Below are 27785 nucleotides of genomic sequence, written 5' to 3' on the forward strand. Positions count from 1 at the left end.
ATGCTCAAGAAAATAGAAAAAAGATAGACAAATTAGAAAAGTCTTGGGAGAATTTTACTAGAGAATTTGAGGATGTTAAAAAAAAATTAAATGGATATTATAGAATTAGAAGATACATATCTAAAATTCTAACTCCTAATTTTCTATTTTATTTCCACCAAGGCATCCATCATGTGTTGTACTAATTACCTTGAAGTTAGGAGGGACAGATAAGCAGACATAATATTACGAATCATTTCCAGAATAAACAAAATGCAAATGTCAATGAAAAAAAGAAGTCTTAGAATAAGATGGAAGAAGTCTATAAATCTTGTTAAGGGATAATTACAATGTGAGATTTTATACCCATAGCTTCCTAGCTAGTTACAGCAGAAACAAACATCTTTCACCAACCTAGATTTTAAGAAATCTTTTTTCTATATGACGGACAAAATAAAAGCAACTGTCACTTACAGGAAGGTGTGTGAACACAGCAAAGGTGCTGCGTAGAAAGGCAATGAGGTCCACTAGATAATCACTGGCTTTGCTGCCCAAATCTCCGGTCATCCAGTCATAGTCAGCCAGCTGTAGGAACTGGTCAATCTTCTGATTTAAGTTGGTGTAAATCTCTTCTTCAGCTGCATGTCTGGCATCCTATGAGATATGAAATTTTAATAATCATTCAGAATTGCATTACAAACAAAGCAGAAATTTCTGCTTGGAAACATCTCAAACTAAGTAACATAATTGAGAATATCAAGTAATATTACAGTCTCCATTAATTTTTCTTTTTTCCAAAAGCTCAGTAGAGTCTTTTCTATTTTGTGTCTGCAAGACAAGCTATTATTTAGATTCACCAAATAAGAAATTGCCTTCACTACCCTCAGCTATCTGCATCCTTTTTACTTTCTTATCCATCAAACTACACTCAACCATCTATCAAACAAACTATCAAAACTATACTCATTCTCAGGATCCTGTTCTCTTCTCTTCCAGGATTCCAAGAACCTCCCTCCTGACAATACCAACCTCTCTTAAAATTGCTAGTATCTTCACTTTCCTTATCATAGGTTTCCTGAAGTTCCAAATTTAATGCTGTTTGTTTCCACTAGTTACTATCCCACCTTTCTAGATTCTTTATAATGAAGTTTCTTCAAAGATGGGTACACATTTCCAAAAATTATCAATTTCAGGACTAATTAACAATAGTCCTGAAAAGTGCTTAAACAATAGCCAAAAAATGTTCCTAAATCAAGTAAGTTTGAGAAACCCTCTTTAAAAGAGTTGTGATGTACAGTGGCATATAAAAGGTGCTAAGAAGTGTCATGGAACTAAAGCTCCAAGAAAAACATTTTTAGGGCAAAACAGTCTAAACTGAAATGCTAACAATCCATCAACATAGATTGGTCCAGGGTAATTCACCAGGCTACCATATCTAATATTCATTTTTCAGGCTGATCTTACTTGACCTTCCTCTGTTAAACATTCTCTGCTATAACCCTGTTCCTTTTTTGGCTTTCAGGACAAACTTTTTCTTTTACTTTTCTGGCCTCTAATCCTCTCACTTTTGCTGAGTGATTTCATCACCTCCTATGCCTTTCACTATCTCTGTCCAAACCCATTCTTGTTAAAGACACATATATCTGATTGTTTCCTGCATTATGGTTCACAGAAACTTTAAATATTATTCTAGGTCCAGGACTTGAAGAACTATAATCCCCACTCTCGTCTGTTCATTTCAGTTCAAGGCAGAGATCTAAGCAACATATTAGATTCCACTGATTCTTCCATAGTCAGTCCCTATGTCCTATAAATTCTAGCCTCCAAATTTTACACTAATTCATAACCTCTTCTCCATTTTCACCTTTTTAATACCTGCATAATTTTGCAAGGTATTTACATACTCTGATATAGGCATTGACTATGTTCACTTATACGAACAGTTACAAGAACATTTCTCTGATTACTTGCTTATTTACTTACTTGTATGATAATCTAATATGATCCTTGAATTCCTATTTTACTAAATTTTCTTTTAATAAACATTATTTTCTAGAAATTTTGACTTGAAGAAAATTTGAGCAGAAAGTACAGAGCGTTTACAGATACTGCACCCCTGTCTCCCTCCTACTGTTTCCCCTATTTAAAAAAACCCTTGAGTTAGTGTGGAACATTTGTTACGACAGATGAACCAATATTGATATTTTATTATTAACTAAAGTCTATAGTTTGCATCAGGTTTTACTATTCATGCTGTACAGTCCTATGGGTACTTACAAATGGATAATGCCATGTATTCACCATTACAGTCAGAATCATACAGAAGAGTTTTCTTGCCCTAAAAATCCACTATGCTCTGACTATCCCTACCTTGTTTATCCCCCAAATCTTGGAAATAATTGATCATTTTACTTTCTCCGAAATTTTAACTTTCTTGAGTGTCTTATACTTAGAATCATGTATGTAGCTTTTCAAATTGCCTTATTTTACTTAGCAATGTGCAGTTAATTTTCCTCCAGGTCTTCTGTGGCTTGATAGTTCACTCCTTTTCATCACTGAAAAATGTTCCATTGTCAGGATGCATCACAGTTTGTCTATTCATTCACCTACTGAAGGACATCTTGGTAGTTTTCAAGTGCAGGCAATTATAGCAATGCTGCTGTGGCCATTCATGTATAAGTTTTCGTGTGGATTAAGACTTCAATTCACCCCTTACCAAGGAACATGACTGATGAATTGCATGGTAAGACTATTTCTGTTTAGCCCTGTAAGAAACTGACAAACTGTCTTCCAAAATAACATTACCATTTTGCATTACCGGAGGAGACGGCTGGATGGCATCACCAACTCAATGGACATGAGTCTGAGCAAGCTCTGGGAGTTGGTGATGGACAGGGAAGCCTGGCCTGCTGCAGTGCACAGGGCTGCAAAGAGTCAGACACGACTGAGCAACTGAACTGAACTTTGCATTCCCACCAGCAATGAATGAGAAAGCTGCTACTGCCCCAGCGGTTGTTGTCACCATTTTGGGTTTTAGTCATTTTAAGAACTCTACATGGTATCTAACTGTTGTTTTAATTTATAATACCCTTTCCAGGCTCTGGTGTGATATCTGTTCAGATCTTTTACCCATTTTTAGAGTGAACCCATATTAAACCCAGTTTTAAATTTGGTTATTGTTGAGCTTTACCAGTTTTTTTTTTATCTATTAGATATTTTTTTGGATTTATTAGATACGACTTTTACAAATATTTTCTGATTGTCTTTTCATTTTCTTAACAGTGTCTTTTCTACAGCAGCAGTTTTTCATTTTAATGAAGTCCAACTTAGTATTCTCTTTGATGGATCATGTTTTGGTTGTTGCACCTTAAAAGTTTCATAGTCAAACTCAAGGTCACCAACATTTTCCCTTATATTATCTTCTAGGAGTTTCATTGTGTTGTGTTTTACCTATAAGTCTGTGATCCCTTTTGTGTTCATCTTTAACTCAATTAACTCGAATTTTCTTGAGTTTAATTCAAACTGAAAACTTTTTTTTCCCAAGAGACAGGTGATATATACGTATACTTAGAGCTGATTCACATTGCTGTACAGTGGAAAACAATACATTTTATAAAGAAATCATCCTCCAATCAAATTGTTTAAAAATTTCAGGAGAAAAACCATCAAAATTTTAACTCAATTTTGAAGTGTAACACCTGTGTCTAGATTTCTTTCTTTTTCTTTTGCATGTGGATGACAAGTTGTTTCAAAACCATTAATGGAAAAGCCTCTCATTTCTCCATTAAACTGACTTTACTCCATGTCAACAATCAATTGATTATATTTCTGCGAATCTATTTCTGGGCTACCTATTTTGTTCCCTTGACTGAATTTTTTTTTTTTTAATACCATTATCACATCCTCTTGTTACTGTAGCTTTACAGTAAATCTTGACATCAAGGAGTGTCAGTTCGAAAACACCGCTCTTCTCTGTCAATATTGTGTTGGCTGTACTGGGTGTTTTGCATTCCCATATAAAATTCAGAAACAATCTGTCAATATCCACAAAATGATATTTGCTGGAATTTGGACTGGGATTGAATCTTTAGATTAAGTTGAAAAGAACTGACATACTCATAAAATACTAAATCTACTTATCCATGAATATTTATAAAATAAATATCTCCATTTATTTAGATCTTACTTTTTTGACTACTTTGTATCAGGGTTTTAGAGATTTCCTCATCTAGATACTGTTTATTTTGTTAGATTTACACATATTTCTATCCTACTTCAATGTTAATGTAAATAGTATTGCATTTTCAATTACAAACTTGTTATTCATTACTGATACAAAGACAGACCAAATGACTTTTGTATATCACTTTTATAATCTGAACCTTGTTACAGTCTTTTATTACTCCCAGTAGTCTTTTTGCTGTTGTTAATCCTTTTATATTTTCTACTTTGTCAATTACGTCATCTGTAACCAAGATCAGCGTTATTTCGATCTTCCCAATCTGTAAGGGGCTTCCCTGGTGGCTCAGTAGTAAACAACCCGCCTGCCAATGCAAGAGATGCAGCTTCGATTCCTGGTTTGGAAGATCCCCTGGAGAAGGAAATGGCAACCCATTCCAGTATTCTTGCCTGGGAAATCCATGGACAGAGGAGCCTGGTGGGTGACAGTCCATGGGGTCACAGAGTGGGACCCTGTGACTAAACAGCAACATCCCAATCTGTACATCTTTGATATCAAGGCTCACTGAGCACTGAAGAAGAATGGCACAAAAGAACAGCCTTGCCTTCTTTGTTCATGATTTTAACAGGAAAGCTTCTAGTTTCTCACCAGCAGGTATGATGTTATTTGTAGGACTCATGCAGATGTTCTCTATCAAGTTGAGGAAATTTCCCCCCGCCCCTATTAAAGTTAGCTGACATGTTTTATCATGAATAGTTGTTGGATTCTGTCAACACATTTTCTACATTTACTGATACGATTCTATTGATCTAATTGTTCTTCTGTATACAGCCCATTGATGTGATGAATACATTACTTGATTTCTGATGCTGACTAAGTCTCAAAGACCTAGAATAAATCCCACTTGGCTGTCATGTATAATTCTGATACATCAATGGATTCAATTTAATAATGTTTTGTTGAGGATTTTACATCAATGTTCATGAGAACTACTGTTCTGTAGTTTTCCTCTCATACAATGTCTGATTGATATTAGGATAGTACTGAACTTATACAATGAATTAGGGCTTCCCAGGTGGCTCAGTGGGAAAGAATTCACCTGCCAATGCAGGAGCCGCAGGAGATGTGGGTTCGATTCCTGGGTCAGAAAGATCCCCTGGAGAAGGAAACAGCAACCTACTCCAGTACTCTTACCAGAATAATCCCATGGACAGAGGAGCCTGGCAGGCTACAGTCCATAGGGTCACAAAGAGTCAGACATGACTGAGCAACTGAGCACACATGATGCCCACAGTGAGTTAGGTAGTATTTCCTCTGCTTCTACTTTCTAGAAAATATCATAAAGAAGGGGTGAAATTTCACCCTTAAATATTAGGTAGAATTCTTTCAGCTTAATTAGGATATAATTGAGAAGTTGCAAGATATTTAAAATGCACTACATAATTAAATACAGGGACACACTGCAAAAAGATTCCCCACATCAAGTTAATTAACACATCCATCACCTCACATATTTACTTTTTTTGTGTAAGAACATTTCAGTTCTACTCTCATAGCATGTGTGCATGCTAAGTCACTTCAGTCATGTCTGACTCTTTGTGACCCTATGGACCATAGCCCGCCAGACTCCTCTGTTCATGGGATTCTCCAAGCAAAGAATACTGGGGTGGATTGCCATGCCCTCCTTCAGGGGATATTCCCCACCCAGGGATCTAACTCTCGACTCATGACTCTTGCATTGGCAGGTGAGTTCTTTACCACTAGCATCATCTGGAAGCCCCTACTCTCTTAGCAATTACCATTACTACAATACAGTGCAACCAACTACAGTCACATTGTTATACACTAGGTGCTCAAACCATTCATCTTTCAATTGAAAGTTTATATTCTTTTATCAACCTCTACTTCCGTCACCCAACAGTCCTGGCTATCATTTTTCTATTCTCTATTTCTACGTGAACTCGATTCTACATATAAATGATACCATGAAGTTTTTGTCCTTCCCTATCTGATTTATTTCACTTAGCATAATACCTTCCAGGTTCCTCCATGTTTTGCAAGTGATCAGTACTTCCTTCTATTTTATAGCTGAGTAATATTCCATTGTGTGTATGGTGTGTGTGTAATTTAGCCATTCATCCGTTACACACTTAGGTTGTTTCCAATCTTGACTATTTTAGTTAATGTTATAATGAACTTGAGAGTACACATAACTCTTCAAGATAATGATTTTGATTCCTTTGAAAAGACACCAAGAAGTAGACTTGCTGGATCATACAGTAGCTCTGTTTTTAATTTTTTGAGAAACTTCCATATTGTTTTCCACAGTGGCTGTATCAGCTTACATGCCCACCAACATTATACAAGGGTTCCCTCTTCTCCAAATTTTGGCAACATTTGTCATCTATGTTTTTTTATTCTAATAAAAAGAAAGTTTATTTACAGTGTTATGTTAGTTTCTTCTGTAAAGTGATTCAGCCAAATATGTGTGTATCTTTACACACACACATATATATATATTCCTTTCCATATGGTTTATTCCAAGATACTGAATATAGTTTCCTGTGCTATGCAGTAGGACCTTGTTATTTATCTATTTTATATATTGCAGTTTGTATCTACTAATCCCAAACTCCTAATTTATAGCTCCCCCAGCCCCTTTCCCCTTTCGTATCATAAGTTCGTTTTCAATGTCTGTGGCTCTAGTTCCTGTTTTGTAAATAAGTTCATACAGAAAGCTTTTAATTTGATGAAGTCCCACTTGTTTATTTTGTATTTTATTGGCTTTCCTTTTGTTGTCAATTCCAAAAAATCACTTCCTATATCAATGTCAAAGAAGTTACTAAGTTTTCTTCTAGGAGTGTTGTGGATTCAGTCTTACATTTAAGTTTATAATCCATTTTGAGTCAATCTGTGTCTATGATATAAAATAGAGGTCCAGTTTCATTCTTTTTGCATATGACTATCCAGTTTTACCAAAACCACTTATTGAAGACACTGTCCTTTCCTCATGGTATATTCTTGGCCCTTCTATCATAAATCACTCGACCATATATGTATGGGATCTCCAACCTGTTTCATTGATAAATATGTCTGCTTTTATACCAATACCATATTGTTTAGATTACAATAGCTTTATAATATAATTTGAAATCATGAAGTGTGATTCTTCCAGCTTTGTTCTTCCTCATGATTGTTTTGAATTTCCAGAGTTTATTGCACTTTCATACAGATTTTAATATTGATTTTTAAGTTTCTATAAAAATATCATACTATTAAAAATAATTATTTTGATAGGGATTGCACTGAATCTGCAGATCACTTTGGGTAGTTTGGATTTTTTATTGATAACAATATTAATTCTTCCAATCAGTGAGCATGGAATATCTTTTCATTTATTTGTGTTTTCTATACCTTCTTTCAACTGGGCCTACTGCTTTCTATTTTGAAAAGCCATTAACTATTGATTCAATTTCTTCAATAGATATAAGGGTACTTAGACCATCATTTTTTGAGTTTTGGTAAATTGTGTCTTTGAAATAATTTGTTCAATTTATGTAGACTGTCAATTTGTGGGTACAGAGTTGTTCATAATATGCCTTTGTTAATCTTAATCCACTGAATCACTAGTGATGGCCCCTTTTTTATTTGTGATATTAATAATTTGTGTCTTCTCTCTTTTACTATTGGTCAGCCTAACTCAAAGTTTATCAATTTTATTGATGCTTCTAAAAATCTGTATTTGATTTCATTGATTATCTCCTTTGCCTTTCTGTTTTCAACGATTTCTATTCTAACTTTCTTTTCTTCTAGCTATTTCGGATTTAATTAGTTCTTCCTTCCCTAGTTTCCTAAAGCAGAAGCTTAGACTATTGATTTTGAAATTTCTTATTTTCTGATTTATGTGATTAATGCTGTAAATTTCCCTATCAGCAGTGCTTTCACTGATGCCACAAATTTTAAGTTACACTTTATTTTGTGCTTCCCTGGTGGCTCAGATGGTAAAGAGACGACTGCAATGTAGGAGATCTGCGTTTCGATAGCTGGCTTGGGAAGATCCCTGGAGAAGGGAATGGCTACCCACTCCAGTATTCCTGCCTGGAGAATTTCTTGGTCAGAGGAACCTGATGGGCTACAGTCCATGGGGATCATACAATGTAGTCTGAAGTCCTTCTTAATCTCTCTTGAAAAAAAAAATTTTTGGACCTATGTGTTTTTCTGGTGTGTAGGTTCATCTCCAAATATCTGGGGATTTTCTAGCTACCTTTCTATTATTTATTTCTAGGGTTTAATACCATTTGGTCTGAGAGCAAGATTCATATTCATTCTTTAAAGTTTTTAAGATGTGTTTTAATACCCAGAACATAATCTGTGTTGGTGAATGTTCTTATGAGTTTTGAGAAGAATATGTATTATGCTGTTATTAGATGAAATATTCTATAAATGTCAATGTGATCAGCTGATTGATAGCACCATTCAGTTAAACTACAGCCTTACTAATTTTCTGATAGTTATCTGTCAATTGCTGATAGAGGGGTTTACTAAGAGATTTTACCAGGAAGAGATGTGGTCTTATATATGCTGTTGTTATTGTTCAGTTGCTAGGTCATGTCTGACTCTTGGCAACCACATAGACTGCAGTGAGCCAGGTTCCTCTGTCCTCCACTTTGTTTCAGCGTTTGGTCAAATTCAAGCCCGTTGAGTCGGTACTGCGATCTAACCATCTCATCCTCTGTCGCCCCTTCTTTAGCCTTTAATCTTTCTTAGCACCAGAGTCTTTTCCAATGAGTTGGCTTCTCACATCAGGCAGCCAAAGTTCTGGAGCTTTAGTTTCAGCACCGGTCCATCCAACAAATATTTAGGGTTAATTCCTTTTAGGACTGACAGGTTTGATCTCCTTGAATCCAAGGGACTCTCAAAAGTCTTCTTTGGCACCATAATTTGAAAGGATCAATTCTTTGGTGCTAAGCCTTCTTTATGATCCAACTCTCACATCTGTACATGACTGCTGGAAAAACCATAGCTTTGACCATATGGATCTTTGTCGGCAAAGTGATGTCTCTGCTTTTTAGTATGCTGTCTAGATTTGTCATAACTTTCCTTCTAAGGAGCAAGGGTCTTTTAATTTCACGGCTGCAGTCACCACCTGCAGTGATTCTGGAGCCCAAGAGCATAAAATCTGTCTTCTATATTAAAAAATACCTTTTTAAGTACTCATGCCTTTTTTCTCAGTTGACCTATTACAGTAGTGAATAATTTTATACAATTTTCTAGTACTAATCATCATTGCATTCATAACCTTAGTTTATCCCTATTTTCTATACACTTCCAGATTTTGATATTTTATTATTTATGATTTTCACATAATATTTGTCTTTAATTATTCACGGCTTTTTGTGGTTTCTCTAGTTTTTGAATCATTGTTAAGTTGACATCACAAAAATTAACCAAGATATTTTCCTTTTCTCTATAGTCTAGAGTATTTTAAATTATACAGAAGTAATCTGTTTCATGAAAGCATAAATGAATTCACTTATAAAATTATGTGACTCCTTCCTGTTTTCAAGTAATACTTAACAATATTTTCATTTCTTTCATAGTTATGCCAATCTTCTGTATTTTCTTATATCATTTATTAATCACACATTTTCTACTAGATCTAGAAATTTATTAGCAAAGAGTTATACAACATATTCTGGGGATATATTTCATTTCTTCTGATTATGAGTTTCAAGTAATTGTGATTTATTTATTCCTTCCTTTTTTTTTCTTTTCTCCTTTCCTTTCTGCTCTTCATCCTTTTTTCAATCCTTCCTTCCTGTCTCCTTCTTTCCTTCCTTCCTTTTTTTTTTTTAACATTTATTTATTTATTTGGCTGACTCAGGTCTTAGTTGTGGTGCATGGAACTAGCTTAGTTGCTCCAAGGCACAGAGGACCCTAGTTCCCCAACCAGGGATCGAATCTGCATTCCCTGCACTGCAAGGAGGGCTCCTAACAACTGGACCACCAGGGAAGTGTCCTTTCCCTTTCTTCTAATTAAGCAAAATAAACAATACTTTTTTAAATTGTGACATATCCTTGCTTAAAGTCTCTAAAAGACTTTATTAGGATGAAATCCAAATTATCTATCATTATAAAGCAAAGTACTTCACAAATTGATATTTAGCTACTTCTATAAGTCATTACTACCCTTATTTGACACATAACATGTACAATTTTATTTCATTATTTCATCTTTGTACATGAAGTTGCCTCACCTAAAAATGTCCCTTATTCCCTCCTCATCCTTTCTCTGGATGCCTTCCGCAGGTCCAAAGATACTCCTGTTGGACACCTCCTACTGAGTCTTTTCTGGTAAGTCCTCCTTGAAGGTTTCATAGCTGGGATAAGTACCACTCACCTCTTCTAGATATGTCAAAGTTGATTTTCCTTAGAGCTCAAACCTCATACCTTTTCTTTGGTTGTTGCTATTCAGTTGCTAAGTCTGACTTAGCAAGAGTCTGACTCTTTGCGACCCTATGGACTGCAGGCTTCCCTGTTCTTCAGTTTTTCTCTATCTATATTCAATTCCCAGCAGAAAGCCAGCTCCCTGGTATTAAATACCATCTTTATATATATATGAGTTTTAAAGTTTTATGTACAACTATGACTTTATCCCGTCAATTTAATATCTCTATGATAAATGACACTAAATACTTCAAACATAATATATTAAAAATGGAAATCTTGATTCTACTGCTACTCTCCAAACCTGTTATTTTCTCGCTGTTCCCTATCTTAGGTAATAGCATCACCACTCATCTAGTTTGCTTAGGTTAAATATCTTGGAATAATTTTTGACTCCATGCTTTCTCTTATAACCTCATACCCAATCTAGCAGTAAAACTTGCCATCTCTGCCTTCAAAAATATTTCTTTACATTTCTATCCCTGCCACTATAGTCCAAATGATCGGTCTCTCTGACCTAGACTACTGTAATGACCTTCAAATAGGGCTCCTTCTTCCACTCTTATTGACCTATCCTATATTTTCCACATTGCAACCAGTGTTACCCATTATAAAATCAGGTTATCACCACCATTTCCAGTCTTCTTATGGCCTCACATTTCATTTCAAAAAAAATAAAAAATACTTACTGTGGCCTAAAATCCAGAAATCATATGAGTCCTAACAATCTTGTCTCTTACAATTCCTACCACAAATGATACATACAGCATTGCCAGACTGACCCCTTGCATACTGACCACCTTGAATACGTAATACCTTCTACTATACTGTAACTTCTGACAGGCATGCATGAGTGCCTGCTAAGTCACTTCAGTCTTGTCTGCCTCTTTGAGACCCTATGAATGTAGCCTGTCAGGCTCCTCTGTCCATGGGATACTCCAGGCAAGAATACTGGAGTGGGTCGCCATGCCCTCCTCCAGGGGATCTTCCCAACCCACGTCTCCTACATCTCTTGCTTTGGCAGGTGGGTTCTTTACCACTAGAGCCACCTAGGAAGACCTAGCTCTTGACTAGATTGCTTATCTATCAGAAATCCAAGTGATTCAATTTCTGATTTCATTCAGATCATTTCTTTTTCTTTCTAGTTCTTCACACTACCTGATATTATATTAAATTTTTTGTTTGTGTGTCATCTATCATCACTAGAATATAAGCTATGTAAAGCCAGGAGACTGGTTTACTGCCTGGTATGTAACAGATGCTTTATAAAAACTTTTACAATAAGGGAGAAGTTTAATGTATTTATTGTATTATTTTAGGATTTTGTTTTGCACAGTTCTTTACAGAATTTATAATGACTGTCTTCCCTATAGATTATAAACTCTAAACTAAAGAACTAAGTATTTTCTCTTCTTCTACCCCAAACTCTACCTTATTTAATAGTAGGTACACAGGCAATGTTTATGATGTAAAATACCTTCATTTTATTTTGTAAGTGAGTGAGGGAATTCTTATAAACAAGGAAAGCTAAGAATATCAGCTTGATTAGGTCACATATGGTAAAAACAAGAAGGAACTCTGCAAGAAAATACCTTGAAGACCTTCTGATTATTTTTGCCCCATTTTCAGCATTAAGGTTTCCATCTGCAAGGGGAAGTTTTCTGGAAACAGTAGCTTAGGAAAATACACAATATGAAGCTCTTATAATTGCCATGTTTATACTGAGTTCTGGGTTAGCTGCTTTGAACCAGTCCTGGTAAAAATAAACTTTCAATGTGTTTTAAGAAATCAGTGTTTCCAATAAGCACTGTCAACATGACCTTTAGTGGTCTCCAGAAATTCTCCTTTACTAAGTATTTAACTGGCTGCTCAACCTCTATGCCTTCCTGTCTGCCTTTAATTTTCCCTCAGCAATTTTAATGCTGGAACAACAGCAAAATACGTAAGTCATCCTCTGGGAGTATTTCTAACCATAATTTGAAAAGCCCTTGAAATAAGAAAATTAAAATGGATTAGAGGAAGAATAGTAGTACATATTACATATTCGTACATACATATGCATGTAATTATATTACATACATAGGGTAAACAACTAAAGATGCACATCACATTCTCTCTCCTATTTTCTATTCAACACTCAACTGTAAGTCCCTACCTCATTTTCTTTTATGGAGAAATTTTGGATTCCACATGTAGAAATCATGTAGAAATACTTTTTGATAAAATTATTACCCATGTTCCATAACAATGATAATATTTAAGAATACTTATAATTCCTATTAAATTACCTAAGGAAAGTCATCCTGAAACTCTTAAATCTCTTGTCATATTTTCATATTAATACTTGGGGCCTCTCTATAAAATAAGTCTATCCCTCACTAAAAGAGAATCAATATTAATACAATGAGACATTATTGAAAAGTTTACAAGTTACAAATATAAATCATGTATAATCAATTCTATTGTAAGTAATTTTATAGATAATTTGAAATAATCCAAGGTCACATCATAAATGTGTAACTCATCTAGCAGTCAATGTAATGATAAACATAGAGAAAGAATACCTTGGTTGTTACACATCCCATTTTTTCCTTTTTTTCAGCTTCACTGAAAACAAAATCATAAGATATTTAAAACTATACATTGTGGTGACCTAATATGCAAAGAGTTGACTCGTTGGAAAAGACCCTGATGCTGGGAGTGGTTGGGGGCAGGAGGAGAAGGGGACAACAGTGGATGAGATGGCTGGATGGCATCACCGACTTGATGGGCATGAGTTTGAGTAAACTCCAGGAGTTGGTGATGGACAGGGAGGCCTGGCGTGCTGTGATTCATGGGGTCGCAAAGAGTCGGACACGACTGAGCGATTGAACTGAACTGAACTGAATATGCACATATATTGTGAGAGGATTTCTTTTCCATCATCTAGTTATTTAACACATTCATCACCTCACATACTACCTTTTTTTCTATAAGAACATTTAAGTTCTATTTTCTTAGCACCTATTATACAATACAGTACTATCAACTACAGAAACCATGCTTTACATTAGCTCCTTAGCTCTCTTTCCTCTTAAAGCTGAAAGTCTGTTCCTCCTTACCAACTTCTCTCTATTGCCTAATCCACTCTTCTAGTACCTGGCAACCACTTTTCTACTAATTTTTAAAAAAATATTCTACATATAAAGGCAGTAATTTTCCTTCTCAGTGTGGCTTATTTTCCTTAGCATAATGCCCATCTACATTATCACAAATGGTAGGATGTCCTTATTTTTCATAACTGAATAATATTCATATATATATACACACATATAGATATCAATACATATACAGAGAATATATGTGTGTGCATGTGTATACATATATATATATATAACATTTCTTTATCCACTTATCTGTAGACTGTTTCCATATCGTGGCTATTGTGATTATTCCTGCAATGAACATGAAACTATATATAACTCTGAAATACAATTTTCCATTATTTTCTTTGAATACACACCCAGAAGCAGAATTGCCAGGTCATATGGTTCCTCAAGAGATTACAAGCTCTATTTGTAATCTCTTGAGGAACCTCCACACTGTTTTCCCTAGTGGCTATACCAATTTACATTCCCACCAACAGTGTACACGTGTTCCCTTTACTCCATATCCTTGCCAGTATTTATCATCTCTTGTATTTTTACTGATAGCTATTCTAACATGTGTGATGCATTATCACATTGTGGTTTTGATTTACTTTTATTGAAAAGACCATCCTTTCCTCATTATACGTTCTTGGCCATTTTGTATTAAATTAATTGACCATATATGCATGTTTATTTCTGGGCTCTGCAGTCTGTTCCATTGATCTGCATCTCTGTTTTTATGTCAATACCATACCATTCTGATCACTATAGCTTTATAATACATTTTGAAATCAGACCGTGTAACTCTTCTAGCTTTGTTCTCTCTCAAGATTGCTTTGGACAGGTTCTTTCACATCTTTTTTCTTAGAAAAAAAGTAGATCATACCAACAATTTTTATATCTCATAAAATGTAATAAGCAACTTGAATCAAATTTGATTTGTACTCTTAAATCTATTCTCAAGGGAAGGTACCAATAAAGAGAAAAAAAGAACAAAATTTCAACTCTATAACTTCGTATCTAATTCATATCAACTTCTGGATTTCAAAACATATACTTGCTCCAAAACTGAAATCATCAAATAATAAGAATAACAACAGAATCCTAAAACATACATGTTCTAGTAAGGCTTTAAAAAAAAAAAAAAGACTCAAAATAGGACACAGAGAAGAGAAGATGGCTAAATTTAAATTTTAATTGCTGTTGATTTCAGCTATCACCACCATTTCCTAGACCAAACTTAAGACTTCTTGAATGCCAGGCAGTCAATAGAGGAAAACAGTCATTTTTATGTATGAAATACAAGGAAGATTCAGTGAATACAACTATAGACCCTTTTTAAACACCCCAAAATAAGCACTGGTATTTGTTTCCCTAAGGAAATAGTAAGGACTTACTCTCAAGACCATGCGTGACTTATGGGCCAAACAGAGCCAGATTAGCTATGATACCCCGGCACACCAGAAGCACTTCTGGACACTGCAGGGCTTCCTCACCTTAAAAGTCGTGGTGCCGTACAGCTTGGTAGTGTGCACTGTCTCTGGAAGGACATTAGTGATATTGGTGATAAATTCTTCCAAGTACTTACAGGATTTCTCCAAGTGTGTTGTATTGATAATAATCTGGACAAGCTAGAAAATAACAAGAACATGTAAGGGTCATTTGACTATTTAACCTTGGATGCATGGCTCATTATGAATCTGCTGGTACAAGAAAAACAAAAGGCATATAATGGCAGAGGCCATCTGTATTCTATAAAAGTTATTGTGAAAGCACAAGATTAGGTACCACTTCCTCTATGAAGACTTCCCTGACTTCCCTGACAAAGAATCTGGCATTCCCCCTACTATAGGAGTAAATGTCACTATTTTAAACTCGTATCTTTGGTTCAAAATAAAGACTCAGTTCAGTTTCAGTTCAGTCGCTCAGTCGTGTCCGACTCTTTGCGACCCCATGAACCGCAGCACGCCAGGCCTCCCTGTCCATCACCAACTCCCTGAGTCCACCCAAACCCATGTCCATTGAGTCAGTGATGCCATCCAACTATCTCATCCACTGTTATCCCCTTCTCCTCCTGCCCTCTATCTTTCCCAGCATCAGGGTCTTTTCAAATGAGTCAGCTCTTCACATCAGGTGACCAAGTACTGGAGTTTCAGCTTCAACACCACTCCTTCCAATGAACACCCAGGACTGATTTGCTTGGATTTGTTTGGATCTCCTTGCAGTCCAAGGGACTCTCAAGAGTCTCCTCCAACACCACAGTTCAAAAGCATCAATTCTTCGGCACTCAGCTTTCTTCACAGTCCAACTCTCACACCTATACATGACCAATGGAAAAACCATAGCTTTGACCATACGGGACCTTTGTTGACAAAGTAATGTCTCTGCTTTTCAATATGCTGCTAGGTTGGTCATAACTTTCCTTCCAAGGAGTAAGCGTCTTTTAATTTCATAGCTGCAATCACCATCTGCAGTGATTTTGGAGCCCAGAAAAATAAAGTCAGCCACTGTTTCCACTGTTTCCCCATCTATTTGCCATGAAGTGATGGGACCAGATGCCACGATCTTAGTTTTCTGAATGTTGTGCTTTAAGCCAACTTTTTCACTCTCCTCTTTTACTTTCATCAAGAGGCTCTTTAGTTCTTCTTCACTTTCTGCCATAAGGCTGGTGTCATCTGCATATCTAAGGTTATTGATATCTCTCCTGGCAATCTTGATTCCAGCCTGTGCTTCCTCCAGCCCAGCATTTCTCATGATGTACTCTGCATATAAGTTAAAAAAGCAGGGTGACAATATACAGCTTCGACGTACTGCTTTTCCTATTTGGAACCAGTCTTATTGTTCCTTGTTCAGTTCTAACTGCTGCTTCCTGACCTGCATACAGGTTTCTCAAGAGGCAGATAAGGTGGTTTGCTAGTCCCATCTCTTTCAAGGCTAAGATAAAAAACTGATAGTATTTAGCATACAACCTGGAAATAAATAATTGTCAAATGAATAAAATAAACTCCCATTAAAAGAACAAGAATGACTGAAATGACAGTAAGTTTCAAAATAAGGCACAATGAACATAGGAATTTTGGAACAATTGCAGTATATAAACAAACTACATCAGTTTCTATGAAAAAAAAATATGAGCACAGGAGTCAGAGAAACCAGGCAGCAACTACTTACAAATTATTGATACTGACAAAGTTTCTTGTCTTCTCTAAGCCTATTTATTTACTTGTAAAATATTAATAATAATTTCTAACTCACTTATTATGAAGACTAAATATTCTTTTGTTAATATTATTTTCCTTTTCTTACAGAAGAGATCCTTAAAGAAGGCAGTACTAGTAAGATAAAAAGCCATCTGCAAATTTCTTCGAGAGCAGGATAAGGAAGAAAACTGCTGTCAGTAGAATTAAACTTTCTAAACCACTTCACAGTTCATTTTCTTACATCACCCTCCTAGCAACCTGAAGAGGTAAGTTAAGTGGGCATAATTATCACTTCCATTCTACAGTAAGAGAAACAAAAAATGAAATTAAACTGGGATTCAAATCCAAGTCATCAACCTTCAAACTATGGTCTCATCTTAATGATTTCAGACAGTGCCTCTTAGCATAAGCTAAGACTGCAGCCCTGGAGTACTACATTGTTATGTATATTAGGCTGAACTATCAGATTGAGGGGCTGACGACAACTATACATCTCCATGCTTTGATTCTACCGCATGTAAAAAATTAAGTTAAATTTTTTAATGACTGATACCTACTATGTATTTCAACTATAAAAAACTATTCACATTCCTGAACCAAAAAGAAACACAAAGAGAAAGTAAAATGGAACCCTTTTTTACCTTTCTTTTCAACATCTTTAACTTTTCATTTTCACAAGAATATGTCTAGGTGTGGGGTTGTGGTAGGCAAGGGAGTTTTGGTGTTTAAGGCTATGAAAGAACTTGTATCTTCTTTCAGTCTAGTGAGATAATAATCCAGAGAAGACTGAGTAGATGACAGAAGGGGAAAATTGGAGTTAAAGACGAAGGGAGGTACTACACATTTTTTAAAATCAAACGATATTCCAAAACAATGTTTAAAAGATGGAATTGTACTTCAGTAAAAGTGACTGCATTAAACTGTGGAATATTAAATTAAATTATTAATAGGACCATAATCAGAAATACTATACTAAAGACTTTGATTGTGTGGATCACAACAAATTTTGGAAAATTCTTAAAGAGAGGTGAGTACCAGACCACCTTACCTGTCTCCTGAGAAACTTGTACACAGGTCAAGAAACAACAGTTAGAACCAGGGACAGAACAACAGACTGGTTCAAAACTGGGAAAGGAGTATGTCAAGGCTATGTATTGTCACCTTGCTTATTTAACTTATGTGCAGAGTACATCATGAGAAATGCCCAGCTGGATAAAACACAAGCTAGAATGAAGATTGCTGAGAGAAATATCAATAACCTCAGATATGCCAATGATAACACTCTAATGGCAGAAAGTGAAGAGGAACTAAAGAGCCTCTTGATGAAGATAAAAGAGAAGAGTGAAAAAGCTGGCTTAAAACTTAACATTCAAAGAACTAAGATCATGGCATCCCATCCCATCACTTCATGTCAAATAGAAGGGGGAAAAGTGACAGTTTTTATTTTCTTGGACTCCAAAATCACAGCGGACAGTGATTGCAGCTATGAAATTAAAAGACGCTTGTTCCTTAGAAGGAAACCGATGATAAACCTAGACAGTGTATTCAAAAGCAGAGATGTCACTTTGCTGAAAAGAGTCCATATAGCCAAAGCTATGGTTTTTCCAGTAGTCATATACGGATGTGAAAGTTGGACCATAAAGAAGGCTGAAGAATTGATGCTTTCTAATTGTGGTGCTGGAGAGGATTCTTGAGAGTCATTAGGACAGCAAGGAGATCAAACCAATCAGTCCTGGAAATCAATGCTGAATATTCTATTCATTGGAAGGACTGATGCTGAAGATGAAGCTCCAATACTACAGCCACCTGATTGAAAACCCTGCTCATTGGAAAAGACCCTGCTGCTGGTAAAGCTTGAAGGCAAAACAGAAGGGGGCGGTAGAGAGTAAGATGGTTAGATAGCATCATTGATTCAACAGACTCAAATCTGAACAAACTCCAAGAGATGGTGAAGGACAGGAAGCCTGGTGTGTTGCAGTCCAAGCAGTCTCAAAGAGTAGGACATGACTCAGCGACTGAACAACAACCTCCTCAAACAGCACACAGCACAAGGCCAAATACACAATTAATTCTCCAAAAATACATGTCAACTCATAATGCTTTAGTCACGGATTCAAGTAAGGAAAAAGGTAACTTCTACCCCCTAAGGATCAGCCAAAAACAGCTACTTTTGAAACATAATGGCAAAGATAAAAGACCCAGTTCCAAGAAAGAAAAGTTAGGGCAACAATGGGACTAAGTCTTTGCACTATTTCCCACAATTCATCAGACAAGTTCATATTAATCATTAGGCTCTTTCTGGGCTTCCCTGGCGGCTCAGATAGTAAAGAATCTGCCTGCAATGTGGAAGACCTGGGTTCGATCCCAGGGTTGGGCTTCCCAGGTGGGGGTAGTGGTAAAGAACACGACTGCCAATGCAGGAGACATAAGAGACATGGGTTCAATCCTTGTGTCAGGAAGACACCCTGGAGTACAGCACGACAACCCACTCCAGTATTCTTGCCTGGAGAATTCCCAAGGACAGAGAAGCCTGGTCGGCTACAGTCCACGGGGTCTCAAAGAATCAGACGCGAGTGAAGCAACTTAGCACACATCCAGGTCCTTTCCATCCATTTGATAGTTTGAATTTTGGAAGAAAATTCTGTCACCTATAAAACTACCCAAAACATCAGCTTTTTAACTTTAGAGTGCTTTAGGGAAAAATACCCACAAAAATAAGTGATTTCTCACCCTCTTCCTTTCAATGTGTTTCTTCTTCAGAGAAGGACTAAAATCAGTTTAAAAATTTTAATTTTATACATTAAATCATTCTTCTTCATGAGTGGGAATGTGGCTACTGGAAAGGTTGTCTTGATGTGGAAGCTAGAAAAGTAAGAGAGTTAATTTGGGGAACCAAAAATTTTCTATTTTAAAATGAGCATTACCAATAGGGAACACATTCTATCTATCAAAAGAAATCCTAATAATAAGGAGAAATCGTGTCATATTATAGAAATAAAAAACAGTGGCACTCAAAGAGAAAATTGTCATGTTTTGCAGGATATTGACAGTTTTAAAAAAAAGGAGGCAGCTTCACTGGGTACAGTAGTAATTTCCCATGACTTTTTAAAGATCTGTCAACACAAAAGATCACCATGAATTACATCAATTGGCTGTCAGTCACTTTTGAAATGTTTCATTGCTGAGCATAGAAGAGACTATTAAAACACTCTAGGATTACAGTAGATACCATGTCATTTTCAAAGGGAATATCTGTCTGTTAATGAGGTCTAAGTGATCTCTACTCCTGAATGACAGCTAACCAAAATCCTTAAAAGGGCATTTACAAATGTGAAACCAGATGCTTTGGGAGTTATTTTGAACTTAAGGTGAAATGAAGCAATTTCTTATATCAACTTCCATCAGAGTTTGAGCTCCTTTGATATTTTTAACCCATACTACCCACTCTCTTTTAAAAATATATCACTGCAGCAATCTAAACTGTCCTATTGTTTCAAGAATGTGGAACTAACACTGTATTAAGATATTGGTTATATCTCATATAAAGTGGAGTTCTATGAAAACTGTACAAAAAAAAAAAAAAAAACCACCAAAAAGCAAATAAACACCTCTCACAACTAAATGACAAAAGTTACTTAGACGAAAAACCATTAAGAAACAGGACATTTTTTTTTTTTTTTTTTTGGGCGGGCGGGTTGGGGGGGGAATCTTTCCTTCCTAAAATCAGAGAGAATCTAATAAAGAAGGCACAGAGTAGCCTGTAGGCATCACTTCTTCAATTTTGCTCCAAACACCACAGCAGAGGCCGAACTATGATCACAGATAGGTATTCATATTCCTGACAAACTCCAGGAAAGAAAATGTCTTCATAATCTTTAACAGTTCAAAACTAAGCCTTAAATTCCAAGAAGAGGTTTCCATTCCTGATTATAAGTTACTTCTGAAGTATACACATCTACTTATATTAGGATATATTACATTACCTTGTCCCCCAAAACAGATAATTTAGTATACTGAAGTTTCAAATGGACTAATCCAAGCCAAGAAAATTACTGTTTCTACCCACCAATGCCTCTCAACTACTGATAGAAAAGATTAAAAACTAAATAACAGTCTTATTTCTCATTCACAAATATAAGCTATCCCTAAGACTTCAAGGAATTTTATCTCCATTTCACCTCAGCAAGGGTATAAAAAGCTGTGTCAGCTACCCATTTTATACCATCTCTATGGTAAATACCTAAACTATTAAAATACTTGGAATTACTGGTTTTGAATTCAAAGGACTAATACAAAGCTTATATTTGAAAAACTTCTGTATACAATGTTTTAACATAATATTAGCAATATCACTGCTATTAACAATAGGGAATGGAAACAAATGATACGTGGAAGATAACATAGGACAGAACCACATGGTCAATCTAAACTATGTTAAAAAGAAAAGGAGAACGCAAAGCACTGGTCATTTATTCAGCATGATTATAACCATAAAAATATGTGTTCCGTATGGTATAACTACCAACCCCTCTAAATTTCTTTAACTTTACACTGAAAACCTACCTATCTACTTTTTTTTTTCCCTTCTTCTCTCTTTCATCACTTAACAATTCCTACATGCCCAGGAACTGGGATAGGGTTGTACATAATTATACACAAGACAAAGTCCTTGGTTTCATGGAGATTATAGTAAACGCACAAACATATAAACACATAGCATGACAGCAGGTGGTAGTAAGCACTGGGAATAGAAGAGAGAAAAAGCAGGTACAAGGGGATGGTATTAATCTATCTGAGCTACTTGGAGATAGGGTGGTCAAGAACCCTCTTTAAGGAAATAATATTTGAGAAGAAATTTAAGAGAAGGTATATTGCTGTCATGTGCAATAAATAAATTCTTTTATGTCTGATTTAAATTTTAAGCCTTTCTATCATTACATTCTTCATAAAGAAGCAGAGTATCCTTTCATTAATTGTAAAACCTGCATGGATCACAGCCTTGTCATGGCAAAGAGGCTTGCATGACTCAATGAAGCTATGAGCCATGCAATACAGGGCCACCCAAGATGGATGGGTCATAGTGAAGAGTTATGACAATTTGTGGTCCACTGGAAGATGAAATGGCAACCCAGTTCAGTATTCTTGCTTGGAAAACCCCACGAACAGTATGAAAAGGCAAAAAATAGGACACTGGAAGATGAGCCCTCCAAGTAGAAAGGTGTCCAATATGCTATTGGGGAAGAGCAGAGGGCAATAACTAATAGCTCCAGAAAGAATGCAGCAGCTGGGACAAAGTGGAAACGATGAGCACTTGTGGTTGTACCTGATGGTGAAAGTAAATTCAATGTTGTAAAGAACAATATTGCATAGGAACCTGTAATGTTAAGTCCATGAATCAAGGTAAATTGGATATGGTCAAGCAGGAGATGGCAAGACAGAATATCCCAGGAATGAGTGAACTAAAATGGACAGGTGCCGGGAGCCAGCACACGAGATCCCACCCATGACAAGGTCATGAGGAGGAGACCTGACAAGCAAGGCAGACCAGGACTTCAGGGATTTCAAAAAGCTGCCCCGGCACTCACCTTAAAGATGATCTCTGTCTTTCTGATGCTTGCTATATTAGACTACTTCCTAATTTCTGTGACATGGGTAGAAGGCCTTCCCCGATCTCTTTCCAAACAGAATCAACTTAGAACTTTAATTAATATGTCCGCCGGACGGCGGTATCCTATAAGATTATCCAGGATGAAAGGAGTGTTTCCATTTAAACCCCTTTGCTGGCATTCTAGCCTGCTTAGCAAATGCGTACTAAATGCACATGACTGCTCACAACACCTTAATCATAAACAGCATAAAGAACCTGATCACATAAAGGCCCTAATAGGCACAGAGCCCTTCAGGGGTGAGGAAGCCCTATTAGAGAACATAAAATATTATTCTAAACGTGGTTACAGTTAAAGATTTAGAAAAATAAGAGTTTAGAATTGTCAATTTTAACCAGGAATGCTAAACAGGGGCTGCCTCACTGGAGCTGCAGAGTCTTTGTGTGGTAAACCTTTTAGATAAATTTAACTGATAACTTCTGCAAAAGGACTGACCTGTGTGTTCATTAAAGAATAGATTACGGAAAACAGCTTTGCATTCACCTAGGTCATAAAATGTCAATAGGCCCCAAGGCCAGAAGATAATGTACAAGACCCTCATAAACAAAGAAGCGTGCAGAAAACACCCTGGTTTTGTGAAGAACAAGCTGATGCAATGTTAAACTATCTTCCCCTTAGAAATGTACTAACTTAGGGTATAAAAGCCACGGTAAAAAATAAAGCATTGCCAGACTCTGCACCCCCCGTCTGGTCACTCTCTCTCTCTCTCTCTCTCTCTCTCTCTCCCTCTCTCTCCCCCTCCCCCTCGCAGACTTGGCCCTATCAAGGCTGGTCTCACGTGTCTTCTCTCGCCGACGCCGTTCATCCTGAGGGTATCCCCTGGATCCTGCCGAGGCTGGACCCCGGCAACTTAATTCATTATATCTACTGCTATGGGCAAGAATCCCTTAGAAGGAGTAGAGTAGCCCTCATAGTCCACAAATAAGTACAAAATGCAGTACTTGGGTGGAACCTGAAAAGAAAGAATGATCTCAATTCATTTCCAAGGCAAACCATTCAATATCATAGCAAACCAAGTCTATGCATCAACCACTGATGTCAAAGAAGCTGAAGCTGACCAGTTCTATGAGGACCAACTTTCTAGAACTAACACCAAAAATGATGTCCTTTTCATCATAGGGGATTAGAATACAAAAGTGGGAAATCAAAAGATACCTGGAACCATGGGGAAGTTTGGTCTGGGATATGAAATGAAGCAGGGCAAAGGCTAACAGAGTTTAAACAAGAGAATACACTGGTCATAGCAAATACCTTTCCCAACAACCAAAGAGACCACCTTACACGTGGACATTACGACTGCTCTGCTGCTCAGCTGCTTCAGTCATGTGAGACACTTTGCCACCGTATGGGCTGTAGCCTGCCGGGGTCCTCTATCCATGGAATTCTCCAGGCAAGAATACTGGACTTTGTTGCCATGCACTCCTCCAAGGGATCTTCCCAGCCCAGCAGTCAAACCTCCACCTCCTACACTGGCAGGAGGGGCTCTTTACCACTAGAGCCACCTGGGAAGCCCCATGGACATCATTAGATGGTCAACACTGAAATCAGACTGATCATGTTCCTTGAGGCCAAAGATGGAGACGCTCTATACAGTCAGCAAAACTAAGACCTATAGCTGACTACTGCTAATAGGATGAGCTCTTTATTGCAAAATTCAGGCTTAAATTGAATAAAGTAGGGACAATCACCAGGACACTCAGGTATGACCTAAATCAAATTTCTTACGCTATGTTCAGTGGAGGTGACAAATAGATTCAAGGGATTAGATCGGGTAGACAGAGTGTGTGAAGAACAATGGATAGAGGTTTGTAATACTGTACAGGGGGCAGTAACCAAAACTATCCCAAAGAAAAAGAAATGAAAGAAATCAAAGTGGTTGTCCAAGGAGGCTTTATAAATAGCTGAAGAAAGAAGAGAAGAGAAATGCAAAGGAGAAAGAGAAAGATACAGCCAACTGAATGCAGAGTTCCAGACAATAGCAAGGAGAGATAAGAAGACCTCCTTAAATGAACAATGCAAAGAAACAAAGGAAAACAATAAAAGGGCAAAGACTAGACATCTCCTTAAAAACACTGAAGAGATCAAGGGAACATTTCAGGCAAGAATGAGCATGATAAAGAATAGAATTGATAAGGACCTAACAGAAGCAGAAGAGATTAAGAAGAGGTGGCAAGAAAACACAGAATAATTTCGGATAATCACCATGGTGTGATCATTCTTCTAAAATCAGATATCTTGTAGTGTGAAGTCGAGTGGGCCTTAGGAAGCATTACTATGAGGAAGCTAGAGGTGATTGAATCACAGCTGAACTATTTAAAAATCCTAATAGATGATGCTGTTAAAGCGCTGTACTCAATATGCCAGCAAATTTGGAAAATTCAGCAGTGGTCATAGGAGTGGAAAGGGTCAGTTTTCATTCCGATCCCCAAGAAGAGAAATGCCAAAGAATGTCCCAACTACAACTGTGCTCATCTCACATGTTAGCAAGGTTATGTTGAAAATCCTTCAAGCTAGGCTTCAGCAGTACATGACTGAGAACTTTCAGATGTATAAGCTGGGTTTTGAAGAGTCAGAGGAAAGAGAGATCAAATTGCAACATTCATTAGATCTTGGAGAAAGCCAAGCCATTCCAGGAAAACATCTTCTTCTACTTCACTGACTATGCTAAGGCCCTTGACTGTGTGGATAACAACAAACTGTTGAAAATTCTTCAAGAGATGGGAGTACTAGATCACCTTATCTGTCTCCTGAGAAACCTATATGTGAATCAAGAAGTAACAGAACCAGACATGAAACAATGGACTGGTTCAAAATTGTGAAAGGAGTACGATCAGGCTGTAAATTGTCACCCTGATTATTTAACGTATATACAGAGTACAACATGTGAAATGCTGAGCTAGATGAATCAAAAGCTGGAATCAAGACTGCCAGGAGAAATATCAACAACCTCAGATATGCAGATGATACCATTTTAGTGGCAGAAAGTGAAGAAGAACTAAAGAGCCTCTTGATGAGGGTAAAAGAGGAGAGTGAAAAAGTTGGTTTGAAAATTAACATTACAAAAACTAACATCACTTTATGGCACATACAAGAAGAAAAAGTAACAGATTTTATTTTCTTGGGCTCTAAAATCACTGCAGATGGTGACTGTAGTCATGAAATTCAGATGCTTGCTACTTGAAAGAAAAGCTATGACAAACTTAGACAGTGTATTAAAGAACAGAGCTATTACTGCCAACAAAGGCCCATACAGTCAAAGCTGTGGTCTTTTCAGCAGTCATGTATGGATGTGAGAGCAGGACCATAAAGAAGGATCACTGCTGAAGAATTGATGTTTTCTAATTGTAGTGCTGGAGAGGACTCTTGAGAGTCCCCTGGACTGCAAGGAGATCAAATCAGTCAATCCTAATGGAAATCAACCCTGAATATTCATTTGGAAGGACTGATGCTGAAGCTGAAGCTCCAATACTCTGGCCATCTGATGTGAAGAGCTGATTCATTGGAAAAGACCCTCATGCTGCAAAAGATTGAATGCAAAAGTAGAAGAGAGTGGAACAGGATGAAATGGTTAGATAGCATCACTAATTCAATGGACTTGAATTTGAGCAAACTCTAGGAGATAGCAAAGGACAGAGAAACCAGCAAACCATGGGGTCGCAAAGAGCAGAACATGACTTGTCAACTGAATAACAACAACAAAAGGTGGTAATAAGCACTGGGGATACTATTAGTAGAAGCAAGGATAAGGAGGTATACGGGGATGGTTCAGTTCAGTTCAGTCACTCAGTCGTGTCCAACTCTTTGCGACCCCATGAATCACAGCACACCAGGTCTCCCTGTCCACCATCAATTCCTGGAGTTTACTCAAACTCATGCCCATCAAGTAAGTGATGCCATCCAGCCATCTCATCCTCTGTCGTCCCCTTCTCCTCCTGCCCCCAAGCCCTCCCAGCATCAGGGTCTTTTCCATTGAGTCAACTCTTCGCATCAGGTGGCCAAACTACTGGAGTTTCAGCTTCAACATCAGTCCTTCCAATCAACACCCAGGACTGTTCTCCTTTAGGATGGACTGGTTGGATCTCCTTGCAGTCCAAGGGACTCTCAAGAGTCTTCTCCAATACCACAGTTCAAAAGCATCAATTCTTCAGTGCTCAGCCTTCTTTATAGTCCAGCTCTCACATCCATATATGACTACTGGCAAAACCATAGCCTTGACTAAATGGACCTTTATGGACAAAGTAATGTCTCTGCTTTTTAATATGCTATCTAGGTTGGTCATAACTTTCCTTCCAAGGAGTATGCGTCTTTTAATTCCATGGCTGCAGTCACCATCTGTAGTGATTTTAGAGCCCCCAGAAATAAAGTAAGCCACTGTTTCCACTGTCTCCCCATCTATATCCCATGAAATGATGGGACCAGATGCCATGATCTTAGTTTTCTGAATGTTGAGCTTTAAGCCAACTTTTTCACTCTCCTCTTTCACTTTCATCAGGAGGTTTTATAGTTCCTCTTCACTTTCTGCCATAAGGGTGGTGTCATCTGCATATCTGAGGTTATTGATATTTCTCCCGGCAATCTTAATTCCAGCTTATGCTTCTTCCAGCCCAGCGTTTCTCATGATGTACTCTGCATATAAGTTAAATGAGCAGGGTGACAATATACAGCCTTGACATACTGCTTTTCCTATTTGGAACCAGTCTGTTGGTCCATGTCCAGTTCTAAATGTTGCTTCCTGACCTGCATACAGGTTTCTCAAGAGGCAGGTCAGGTGGTCTGGTATTCCCATCTCTTTCAGAATTTTCCAGTTTATTGTGATCCACACAGTCAAAGGCCTTGGCATAGTCAATAAAGCAGAAATAGATGTTTTTCTGGAACTCTCTTGCTTTTTCGATGATCCAGTGGATGTTGGCAGCTGGTTCCTCTGCCTTTTCTAAAACCAGCTTGAACATCTGGAAGTTCACGGTTCACGTATTGCTGAAGCCTGGCTTGGAGAATTTTGAGCATCACTTTACTAGCGTGTGAGATGAGTATTACTGTGCGGTAGTTTGAGCATTCTTTGGCATTGCCTTTCTTAGGGATTGGAATGAAAACTGACCTTTTCCAGTCCAATGGCCACTGCTGAGTTTTCCAAATTTGCTGACATATTCAGTGCAGCACTTTCACAGCATCATCTTTCAGGATGTGA

The 27785-nt window shown here is 37.2% G+C and overlaps 1 protein-coding gene across 3 annotated transcripts in view; it reads right to left on the reverse strand.

The window, feature by feature from the left end:
* Positions 1 to 27785, reverse strand: part of EXOC6B (exocyst complex component 6B) — a 664516-nt gene that overhangs the window by 255961 nt on the left and 380770 nt on the right. For all 3 annotated transcript variants that reach the window (XM_043918361.1, XM_043918362.1, XM_043918363.1), the window contains exons 17-18: positions 15231 to 15365; positions 454 to 633 (exon numbers count right to left, since the gene is read on the reverse strand). In XM_043918361.1, the coding sequence (XP_043774296.1) occupies positions 454 to 633; positions 15231 to 15365 (315 nt within the window). The remainder of the gene's footprint in view (positions 1 to 453; positions 634 to 15230; positions 15366 to 27785) is intronic.

This window comes from Cervus elaphus, chromosome 11 (assembly GCF_910594005.1).
Source record: "Cervus elaphus chromosome 11, mCerEla1.1, whole genome shotgun sequence".
Taxonomy (NCBI): Eukaryota; Metazoa; Chordata; class Mammalia; order Artiodactyla; family Cervidae; genus Cervus; species Cervus elaphus.